The sequence below is a fragment of the Limanda limanda genome, chromosome 5 (assembly GCF_963576545.1).
Source record: "Limanda limanda chromosome 5, fLimLim1.1, whole genome shotgun sequence".
Classification (NCBI taxonomy): Eukaryota; Metazoa; Chordata; class Actinopteri; order Pleuronectiformes; family Pleuronectidae; genus Limanda; species Limanda limanda.
Window position 1 is genome coordinate 30,808,896 of NC_083640.1, and position 12,507 is coordinate 30,821,402.

The 12,507-nt window shown below is 40.4% G+C and overlaps 1 protein-coding gene across 1 annotated transcript in view; it reads right to left on the minus strand.

The window, feature by feature from the left end:
• Positions 1-11,908, minus strand: part of arid3c (AT rich interactive domain 3C (BRIGHT-like)) — an 80,616-nt gene extending 68,708 nt beyond the window's left edge. The window contains exons 1-2 of the mRNA XM_061071990.1: positions 11,870-11,908; positions 11,025-11,627 (exon numbers count right to left, since the gene is read on the minus strand). Coding sequence (XP_060927973.1) covers positions 11,025-11,627; positions 11,870-11,908 — 642 coding nt within the window. The remainder of the gene's footprint in view (positions 1-11,024; positions 11,628-11,869) is intronic.
• Between the last annotated feature and the right edge of the window lie 599 nt (positions 11,909-12,507).

The following is a 12,507-nucleotide window of genomic DNA, read 5'->3' on the forward strand; positions in this document are numbered from 1 at the left end:
AAAATCCATGCTAATGCACCACCCTTTACAACCTAATTAAAGGGATTTTTAATTGGTTAAAGTCTTTTTTCTTTTTCAATCTTTTTTGTTATCTTCTTTTCATTTACTTTTATTTAATATCAGTGAATATTAAATAACTTAATTAAAATAACTAATACATTTTCTGCCAAAACACTAACTTGACTAATTGCCTGAGCAATATTTGCTTTAAAGCTTAAATAAAATTGCAGTCAATCCTCCTTTTTGTTGTCAAAAATAAATCAATATGTTTTGTAAGTGTAAGTGTTGATGGTTTTGTATAGAATAAAAGCAAGGGAAATATGTTTATAATAATGCTTGTTTTCCTCTCAGCGTGCTGGAGGTGTGTCAGTGCTTGATTGATAGCTGCTACCAAGCTCTTTCTGTGTAACAGAGAAAAGAAAGCAAACCTGCGCTCTATGTCATGGGCCTACAGTTTAATAGGGTGGCTTTGTGTTGTTTCTTTGTTAATGCATCACAAATAAAGAAACCATCAAAAGAAATAATGCAGATTGACAGGATTTTTTTCCTGCCTTATCATCTTTCCTAGTTATCATTATCTGAGGTGAAGAAATCTGTAATTGAATGTGCTCCTCAAAGGCTCAAAGGCATCAACCAACCTGCTACCAGCTCCAGCTTGATATTATCAAGATTGTTCCATGCAGTAGGCCTTTATCCATACAGGGTCTGCTAAATAAACAAAAACAAGAACACCTTTTCCTACTGCTGACTCGCTGACAATTTATCTTAAATTCCCATTTGAGGAACACTCAATTATCATTTACATGTCAATTTCTTTCTATGAGTTGCTCTTGCAGCAATGCATGCCTTCCTCTTTTTATACAATGTGTTTTGTCAATACATTTAAATTAAAGGAAACAAAGACAGGAAGCACAACATTTCACCTTTTTTTTACCGAGAAACCCAAAAGCACATTAAGCAGTATATCTAGTTTGTATACATTTAAGCCACATAGAAATAACATAAAATGCCTCCATACTACTCCTGTGGTGTTAGCCATGTGTCCATAAGCAATATTTAAATTCCACTTGAAACAGCATCATTTACACCATGTTTTTATCCTAAATGTCCGCTGTGATCCTTGCGCAAACACGGCTCTGGAGGACGATAACAGCAGACACTTAAGGCAGAAACGTGACGTAAATTTTTTTTAGCATTCGATTGTATTGGATACGTCATTTCGGTTCACAATACAAAATTATGTTGGTTATAGCATTATCAGCATGTTGGTGTGAGAAGTAAAGTCAACAGAGCTGAATGTGGTCCCAGTTATGGGATTTTCAATGCATCTTCAATGCATTTAGCGTCTGTCACACCTACGCTAAAAGCTGTCCATTTGAAATCAGACTAAAGATGGATGTTTATACTAGGACTGAACGGGGTCAGTGTGACTTGAAAAACTGCAAACTGTACATTCATTTTAACAAAGCCAACACATTATTTCAGCAAAAAAAACACCCCATAAAGGTGAACCTGGTTTTTGCAGAAACCGAACTCATTTGGCAAGGTCCTGTATTCGCCAGTTGCTTAATCTTTTGGTCTGATTCGCACCAACCAATCTAAAGATAACTTCTACTTCTGAAAGCTGAGGGAGAGCAATTTTCCTCATATGTTTCTTGAACAATTTATTTCTTACTACAGAGTAAGAAGTGAAGAGCTGCTATTGTATGGACAAAAAGAGTTAAAGAAAGGTTAATTATCACAGTCAACACATGTTGCTTTGATCACCTGTACAAGCAAACACTGCAGCCCTTCTTTAATGTCCACATTATTCTATAATGATCAGGTTACTCATTCATTAGATATTGTTACAGTTGTCACAGCCTCTGGTGCACGCCCTTGAATCAAATCTGAGAGAATTGTGGCCAAATTAGTCATCAGGAGTTTGAACTTGCCAAAGGCCCATTTTGTGTTTGTTATATAATATAAAAGATCCTTTACTACGAGTTTTGCACGATTACTTCATTGAAAATGCGCAGCGCTCTTTGCCTCGCGATTGATCTCACTCACTCGCTCACTCTCTTTCACTCACTTTCACTCACACTGCTAATTTCCTTGCTCGCGCTCTTTCTCCTAATCTCTGTCTCTCCGTCCTTCTTTCCATCGCCAGGACCAGAATAAAGCCTGTGATGTCGGGGGGATTTCAGAACATCCATAAAATGCATTCCATCACTCATTGAATCTGAATAGGAAAATGGGCCTGCCGGTATTCCGATATTAGGTACAAATATGATATAACATTTGATTTGTAATGTTTCTTCGTGTTGTAGTTCTACTTGGCTTGGTTGTTGGAAAGTTGTGCTGTAGTTTTACAAGATTACCCAACATTTCAACGGTTATTCTCTATTATGCCAATTTATCACATCTTCAATAATGGGGCGATGTATAATTCTTCATTATCTGTCGTACCTGACACAGGTCCTAAATTTAGTTTATAATGGTCTTTAAACGGTCTCAAAAATTCATAGATTTAACTAATTGAATACTGCTTTATTGTCCACTGGACCATCTGGGATAAAAATCCATTTGACAGTCAGATGAGATAATGATTGCAGGTTCTAATTAACACCTTGAGCTAATTACTTAGCATCAGACATAGCTAATTTCCACGCGTACTTCATTAAGCAGAGCAGCAGGAATTGTCTGCAAGCCTTCCTTCCTGAAACTGACTCCACAAAAATGTCAAACCAAATACATGGAAAAGCAAGGGACACTTGATTTGGGCCAGAGATTTTTCAGACTCACACAGAATGCCTTGCAAATCAAGATTCAAGATTCAAGAGTTTATTATCAAATGCACAACAATAACACTAAGCAGTCGCTGGCAATGAAATGCTTGAGTCACAGGCTCTCTTCTTGCAATGCTCAAAGTATTACAAGCAAAAAAAATATTTAGAAAATAAAATATATATATATATATATATATATATATATATACACCTGAAGAAAAAACAATAGTGCAATTATGTGCAATAGTGCAAATATGCCACGGTGCTGGTTTAGTGGAGTTATTGCAGATCCGAGGGGTTTAAAAGTCGTATTGCCTGGGGGATGAAACTGTCTCTGAGCTTGGTGGTGCGGGCCCGGATGCTGCTGTACCGTCGGCCAGACGGCAGTAGGCAAAAATGTTTATGGCTGGGGTGAAGAGGTCCTCCATGGATGGTAGCGCCATCCTGGTGATGTGCTGGGCAGACTTCACCACCCTCTGTAAAGCCTTAGGGTTCAGGGCGGTGCAGCTGCTGTACCAGGCGGTGATGCAGCCAGTCAGGATGCTCTCTATGGTGCACCTGTAGAAGTTGCACAGGATCCTGGAGTCCATGTGGAGGAACAAGAGCCGCTGTCTGGCCTTCTTCCTGATGGAGTCTGTGTTATGGGTCCAGGTCAGCTCATCACTGATGTGGACCCCGAGGTACCTGAAGGTGCTGACTCGCTCCACCGTGGTCCCGTTGATGGAGAGGGGGGCGTGTTCTTCTCCTTGTCTCTTCCTGTAGTCCACGATCAGCTCCTTAATTTTGCTGACGTTGAGATGGAGGTTGTTGTCCTGGCACCAAGATGTCAGGGCTCTGACCTCCTCTCTGTAGGCCTTCTCATCGTCACTGGTGATCAGCAGTCATGCGTGAACAGGGAGTACAGGAGAGGACTGAGCACACAGCCCTGGGGGGCACCGGTGTTGAGAGTCAGGGTAGAGGATGTGGAGCTGCCGATCCGCACCGCCTGTGGTGCCTGTCAGGAAGTTCAGAATCCACTCACGGAGGGCGATGTTTAGCCCAAAGTCTCTGAGCTTGGTGAAGAGCCTAAGGGGTACGATAGTGTTGAATGCTGAACTGTAGTCAATGAACAGCATTCTCACATGTGTCCCTCTGGTCCAGGTGGGAGAGGGCAGTGTGGAGGGTGAGGGAAATGGCATCTGCAGTCGACCTATTTGGCCTGTAGGCAAACTGAAGAGGGTCCAGAGTGACAGGGAGGGAGGAGGTGATGAATGGTTGGACGAGCTGCTCAAAGGACTTCATGATGATTGAAGTGAGTGCTACTGGGCGGTTGTTGTTCAGGTAGAGGATTTTAGTTTTCTTGGGAACAGGGACAATGATGGTCTTCTTGAAACAAGCAGGGACTACAGACTGGAGCAGTGACATGTTGAAATGTCTGTGGACACATCTGCCAGCTGATCTGCACACACCTTGAGAGCTCGGCCAGGGATGCCATCAGGTCCAGGTGCCTTGCGTGAGTTAATCTGGTTGAGAGATCTCCACACGTCTGCCCTGGATAATAGGGGTTAGCAGTCCTCCTGGGCCTCTTTGATCTCCCCAGCCGGGGGGCTGCTCTCAAAGCGGGAATAAAACGTGTTCAGATCCTCTGGAGGAGATGCAGACACTACATCAGCACTGCTGCATGGGAGGGAGACACACGAATGTTCGATTTGCTCTATTAATAAGGTTTTAATACTATTATCAAATAATATAATAATTGCAATATTTTAGCTTCAATGTATTATGGTCATTTTTTTCACAATGACCCTAAAAAAATGTTTGTGTGTATTTGTGTGTAGGAGGGTTGGGGATAGCAGATCAGTGATGAGGGCAAAGTACATGACCTCCTGAATTATAAGTTCTGAACTGCCAACGCTAGTTCAATTCTGCTTGCTCAAGGTTAATATTTCATTTGTGAAAGCTATACATAGCATGATGGAAACTCTTTGTTGCGTCTATTTACATAGATGACTACTAATGTCAAGTTTGGTTCCCGTGACAACTACTGATGATGTAACAGCTTCTTGAAGGGCTCTCCAAATTCGTAGGGGAAGATTTCAACCACTACCCCTGGTAACTATGTTTAAAGGGGCAAGATAACCCTTTGAAAACAAGGGGTATGGGTAGGAAGAAGGGGTGAAATGGGATGGGGCCTAAATCCACTTTTACCTATTTTCAGCTCTGTTTTTGGCCTCTACAAACTCCTTAAGCTGCGGAATTCTTCACTGTGTCAGTGTTTTCAACGTTTATCTAGACCAGGGGTCGGCAACCTTTTTGCCAATTAGTGCCAATGTGAAAATGTCTTGTTAATTAGTGTGCCATACAAAAAAATGTAATTTTAACTTTTATTATTGAGCCGCATTAATATTTCCAACGGACTCGTTATTTTATTCCATCCCTATATGTAAAACAACACTCTAAAGAAACATGTTTATCTTATTATGATTGCAATAATAAGTTTGTCATTAACCCCACCAACCACAGTCATATTCAGTTTTGCGAAAGCTTGCTTCAGTCGCATGGTTTTTGGCGGCGGCAAAGACTTTGAGAGAGTTGACTTGCTTCCCATACCTGGACACTGCACGTTTGATTGACTCTCCCTTGTCTGCATGATCTTTGAAACTTCTTCGTGCCTTGATTCAACATTTGAACATTTCTTTAAAAGGAAATCGCCTGTGTGACAATGATTATGGCGCCGTGTGCCAAATAGTGCCTAAGGTTGCTGACCCCTGATCTAGATTATGGCAGCTCGAAATATTCTAATTGTTCTGCCACAATTTCATTTTTAGGAACAAAACACATGTACACCTCTAATAATAACATAAGAGGTTTAAAAGTTAATGCATGCAGCACTATTTGCATCGACACAGACATCTAGACCTCAAAGTGTTCCCACAAGTGGCTTACAATTTTCACGAAACAAGAAATTCTCTTCTACTCCCTAGTCTATTTACCTATCACTCCAGCTCTGTTGCATGAGTGAGCAAACTTTGTTTTGGTGCACTACAGACTGAATCGGGAAATTGGGAAACACTGTATGTTCACTGCTGTTTGCAGGGGCTGATGCTGTAATAGTATTGATGTAGTGCAGGGGTCACTAACAGGCGGACCGCGGTCCGGGTCCGGACCCAGAAGCCGTCCTATACGGACCCGGAACTACAGCCAAAACAGAAGGTTATGAATTAAAACGCATTGACCAATTGCATGCGAGTTAAGCCATCCCACGTGATACTACTCAGCCAATCAAGTCTGTGCATTCCAGGTGGTAAACATTGCGACTCTACAGTGCAAACAGATGAGATAGTTAGAGGCAAGGTACACACAAAAAGATGGTAGAAAGAAAAAGAAAGATAGCGATTTTGTGTCAACACAAAAAGCCATTTACTGATGGAAGGGTTGTCAAAGAATGCATGAGTGCAGTTGCTGAAACCCTTCTTGAGGGAAAAAACAAAAACAAGAGCTTTGTGATAAAATAAAGCAAATACCCATGTCAGCATCATCTGCCACAAAGAAAAGTGAACTATTAACTGGGGATGTGCTAACCCAGCTAGATGAAGGCACCATGTGTAGGCTTAGCTGTGGATGAGTCCATTGACGTGTGTGACAGTTGTTAGTGTATGTCAGGTTCTTCAGCACAGACCAGGAAGCATTATGTGAAGACCTGTAAGGTGTCACTCCCCTTCAGACCAGTACAAGAGGAGAAGACATCCACCTGGCTTTTTAGGAGGTTTTAACAGAGAGGATTAGAGCCAAAACAATTGGTTTCAATAACCACAGATGGAGCCCCTGCTATGATAGGGAGAGAGAAAGGAGCTGTAGCAAGAGGAGGACAATCCTGAGCTCATAGCTTACCATCATTCATCAATCTGTCCTCTGCACCTCCCTGTCAGATGAGCATGCTGAGGTGATGAATACAATGATGAAAATTATCAATTTTCTCAGGGCATCCTCTTCCCACCAGCATCCCATGCTTAGGGAATTCCTCAGAGAAGTTGATGCCAATGCTGATGATCTTTTGCTGCACAACAATGTGAGATGACTCAGTAAAGGCAGGGTGTTAGAGCGCTTTCACTGCATTAAAAGAAGAGTTTGTGTCAGTACTTGTCCCAAGACATTTTGGGAGAATTTTCGGTTAACGGTTGTTCACAGGAATCTGCAGGCAGCACAGAAAACTGTCAGGAATTGACGCCGGGTACCAGTTTCTGGCAGTTTTACAGGCCTGAGAATGTTGGGAGGTGACCCCCCTGCTCCTAAGCCTAGGGGAGGCTTTCACATGCAAATGACAATGCTATGAGCTTAACAAATGCAAATCAGGATAGTTTCCCTCAGTGCAGATAACACCTTTTTCTAAAAGATACCAACTAAACTATCTGGCGTAAGTACACCAGGCTTAAAATAAATATAAAACCTGAAATTGTTAATTGTTTCCCTTGAGTAAGTAAGTGTGCCATAATGAATTACATTGTATACCATGAGCAAAGGTCAATGCTATGAAAAAAAATTGAAACAGTGCACTTTATTTCAACATTTTATTATAATCCAAAACAATGAGGCTCAGTAAGTATGTTTCCCTGGACAGGAGTGACAACCCACCTCTTCAATATTGCCCATGAACATGATCCTAAATCCTAACCACTGTGCAGAGTGGCATGATTACAGTTACCTTTTCACTTGTGTTGGTGTTAGGATTTAAAAATCTATGTTTGTCTGTCTGTGTGTGTGTGTGTGTGTGTGTGTGTGTGTGTGTGTGTGTGTGTGTGTGTGTGTGTGTGTGTGTGTGTGTGTGTGTGTGTGTGTGTGTGTGTGTGTGTGTCTGTGTGTGTGTGTGTGTCTGTGAAGATGGCAATAGAACTGAACTCTAAAGAAAATGCAGGAGGGTAATAAAAGCAAAAATATTGTTATTGACATCCTGAAACAAATCCTTGCAATATCAATATTATTGTTGCATTGAGAAAGAGGTGGAAAGATTAAATAGCTTAAGAGGAAATTAATTTGGTGCAGAATTGAAAACTGAAAAATATTTATTCACCATAAGACAAAACCAGAAGTCTTCTTGTTTGTTCTGGACATCTTACGATTTTAAAATCTCTTTAAAATACAGACTTATTTCTGTTACATTCATTTGGATTTATATTCACAATAAATTCAAAACTACTTGTTTCAGGAATTCTCTAGAAAGCAGCATCAGTATCTGCCACAACATAAAATTGGTAACTGCCACATTCAGGTAATGCACTTGAATGAAGAGAAACACTTTATTCTAAACATTTATTTTTTTCACTATTTGTCAGCTTGTTTGGAAAGTATGCTTCAAGAACTGTGATAGTATTCCACATGATGTGTTAAAATGGCTATGTTTGCAGTGTGTATGATTTCAGTGATGGGGGAAGGGAGTGAAATAACAAACCAGAACAAGTGGAGTTCCCTCCTTCACCGCCACTTTTCTATAGTGGTTGGATAAACAAGCCTGAAGAGGTACAGTCAAAAAGAAGGAGTTGGCTTTCCAAACAAAGAACACATACACTGACATGTTAATTACATGACATTATTCACTCAGGGAAATGTAAAATCTAATGTTTCAGGACCAGCTTTACTGTCTTTGCTGTTTGAACAATACAAATGAGAGATCAGGATTTTAAAAGCACATTTTCAATCCACTCATGCAGACTGCAAGAGCCTCCTACTATCTGTCTTTAGTATTTTTTCAGGAACCGTTTGGAAACAACTGAGAATATGATAGATATGGAAAAGAATTACATTGAACTATAAAAAAAATGTTGGTATTGAAAAGTGGGATTTTCCCTTGTTTGACAAAAGGTTTTTCATGACTCAATAAAGACCTCCAGATGGAAATTTCTTGTAGTGTAGCTTCCACAGTCAATTGTAAATGTGATAGAGATTCTGCAGATGGAAGTCCAGTACAAAGAAAGACTTGCCCAAAGGGTACAGTTTTAAACGCCGATCAGAATCAAAATAATTTTAGCCACAGTTTACTCTAGTATTTGATGCATTTAATGCAAGTATTTGATTGAAGAACAATATATATGTATATATTATTCTATTATGAGATAAAATCTCATATTATTCGATTTAAACCAAACACAATACACATTTACATTTTGTTTTGTTCTACTACCATTGTTTTTTTTAAGGTTAACAAAAAAACACAACATTTTAGCTGAGTGTGAACAGCACTGAGTATTACTCTTTACTCATATAGTTTACTTATATGTCCATTTATACAGATGCTTACAGGCTCACATATATTTATATATTTTATGTGTTTCAGTGAGGAAGCATGATCAAGTATGTACAGCACGCAATTTCATTTCTGTTGTAATAACTTGTCACAAAGCCAACTTCCAGCTACACACTGCCAGACAGGGAGATCCCAGGATTTTTTTGTTTGTGTGCCAGGCAGGAATACCACCAGCTCCAATTTCCTGACCCGCTGCCAAAACTACATGCAATAACTCCTCCCTCTCAGTCTGAGGATCTGTGTCACTCTGTCTCAGGTCTTTGTTCAGTCTCCTCTCATCATCTTTTTCTGTCACCACCAGGATTTCTCTTAAGTTTTACAGTCTCATCTCTTTGGATTCTGCTGTAGGTTGGAGCCTGGTGAGCATCAGGTCACCATTCTTTGCACTAAACGTTTGTCTTGTGTTTAATACAATTTGAGAATGCAAAATCTTGTGTAAGTTTAAGTTTTTCAGGAGTTTTTACCAGCACTGACTTTCATGTTGTTCTTGAGGTCTGACAAGTTATTTAGGAGTACTGTAAACACAGACTGGTCCCTTTTGGTTCAGATCAGATTAATACTTCTCTGCCTTTTATATTTAGGCCCAACCTGTTTCTATTTCAAAAGATGCATTTACTGCCTTCAAATGTGGATTTGTTTTGCAGCTTTGAGCATGCTTAGTACACTGGCTCCACTCTGCCTAGTGGCCATAAACATCATTTTAATGTCCCATGACCATTAGACTGAATGGCTACATACAAATTACCCCTAAAGTAACTACACATCCTAAGGAATCTTTGAAGCTTATAGCCTGATTTTGCATGAACCATGCATGTGTAATCACCAGAGACTCCTCTTTAAGGAAATATAATTTTTTAGGTTTTGTAATGACAGTGATAGCTTTATCTTAAATCCCTCCGCTGAAGCTTTTCCATTGGTCATGAGATCTAATAACTTGAACAAGGAAAACTCACAAAAAGTCTAATGATGGTTAATGTCAAGGATGCCATACAATTATTGTATGTATTATGAAGAGAAAACAAAGAGTTGGATGGTGAATATTCTTCCCATCACTCTTCTCACCATTCTCCACACACAATTGTCTCTCTTGTGAGACTACTGGTTAATTAGCATTTCCATGAGCTGTTTGCTTTAATGTGCAGCGCTAATGCAGTCACTATAATGTACACATCATATTTAGGGAAGTCTTAAAATGATCTATTATAAATCAAAGATGACATTAAATATCCAACATCACTCAGACAGTATAGATTTGTCTGCTGCCAGCTCTAAATATACAGACGGCTGAAGATCACTCAAATAACTTGATAACTGTCATTAACAGGCCACTCACAAAACAAAAGAGCTGTGTAAAGAATTGCCGTTAGTGAATGCTCAGAATGAACCATGTGCACAATGAATATGTTATAAAAATCGAACATTTACAACAGTTACCAAATCTGAAGCTTTGAAGATCAATTATGAGCCATTCATAAGAATAACTTTGGCTCAAGTGCAAAAATACCCCTTTGACTGACTGGACCATAAGACCACTTACTTTCTGGGATTACACTTGTACCACAATATCTTAAGAGTATTAATAACTAAAACTAAGCATTTATTTATGGATCACCAGAGTTTATTATTACCTTTAACAAAATGGGCCAACACAATCAAACATTTCCATACACATTTTTTTATTCAATTTTAAATCTTTGTAATGTCCAATATTAATTAAAGCTTGGATTTTCATCCAGTTTCCCAGGAGTTTACCAGTTTTCCAATATAGCTTGTATTCCAACAGCTTCTTGATTTTAATACGTTTTTATAAGGCGACTTTTTTTAATCCATTAACAAAACTAGGATGTTAGTTACAGTTTTGTATACCCTTGATGTATTCTGCTTTATAAGAAAACCTAATTTTAACTCGTACACATGTCCAGCATCAGCCCAATATAAAATGGATAACCTATGTGTTCAGTAAGTCCGTGGTGTTTTACCTGTTTGAACTGCTCTTCATAGGTCCACTCATGTTGCTGGGACTGCGCCGATGGAGACTCTGCGCGACGGGCTTGAGCGAAGGCTGTCTGGACTCTGGCCATCAGATGCATCGGAGCTTGATCAGTCCCCTGGACCAAGGACTGCCCGTGCTGGTGGTGGTCCAACCCGTCCCCGTCCTCGTCCTCATCACCATCCATGACCTGCTCCTTCGTGTCATCTCCCTCCTCGTTCCCCTCATTAACGCTGTCCGCTCTGAATGAGTCCCCGTCAAATATGCTGACCTCCTGGATAGGGAGCGTCACCCCGTGGGACGAGTTGGTAACTCCGCCAGCCAGAGCGCCGCGCATCGCTGCTTGGTAGTGGCGGAAAGCTAGAGCTTGTTGATGTATCTGGGACTCAGCCATGGACTGAATATCTTTCTCTCGGAGCTTCTCCTCAACAACCAGACGCGCTGCCTGTTGCCGCTGCAGGTTCTCCATGACCGCCTCGAGCTTCATGCCGCCGCTGCCGGCCTGGTTGGATAGGGTGCGGGAGAACGGGTTGTGGGAGGAGGCGGAGGGAGCCTGGAGGGGAAGGCTGCCGGCGGACGACAAACAGCCTTGCTGTGAAGGGACGAGATAATGGTCAGGTAATGATTATTACAGGCACTTAGAAAATAAAACACACTACCTTTATACTGAGACAGTCATGGTGTCCGATCTTGAAGTGTGTGTATTTGAAGACAAGCACAGCATCATACAAGCCAACGGGATAAACGTGCACTCTTTGGCTAAAACACTTTTTGACTCATCGAAATGTTTAGTAGATTTGAAAAATAAGAAAAAGTTAAATCCCGAACGCTTACCAAAGCAGATTTAGTTGCTACACGTGTGTTATCAACCATGCTTCTCTCGGTTAGCTGCGAAATATTATCAAACGGATCACAAGAGTCTTCTTTCAGTCCTGGTAACTTTCTGCACTCAGCCTCCAGATAGGCTTGTGTCGGTAGTTCGCCGAGAGAATACTTAAATTATGTGATGAATGGGAGAGTCCCGTGCTGCGTTTGGCAACAAGTGGCAACTGAAGTGAGAATGACCTCTGGAGACAGAGATCAGCTCTCCTGCTCCATCTGCGAACAACACGTCAATAATGGAAAATACAATATGAAGAGAGACACGGTCAAACCAGTAGTAGTCTGCTCATCCACTGCTCCCATGAAGCAGGCAACCTCAGAACCCATGTAAACATTTCAGAATAAAATTTAATAAACATTTAATGATTAACTATGTTATGTCATATGTAATATGATATGTTTTAAATTACCTTAGAGCATAGTCGTTTTTCTAACTTTTGTAAAGGTAATGGTATTATAGGATAGAAGTAGACTGATTTTCCAAGTCATGGAATATTAACATTGCAACACAAAGCCAATTGAGATGACAATCAATGACAATTGAGACATTCGGTTTGCCAATGTTTATTATATAAGTATAATGCTATTTT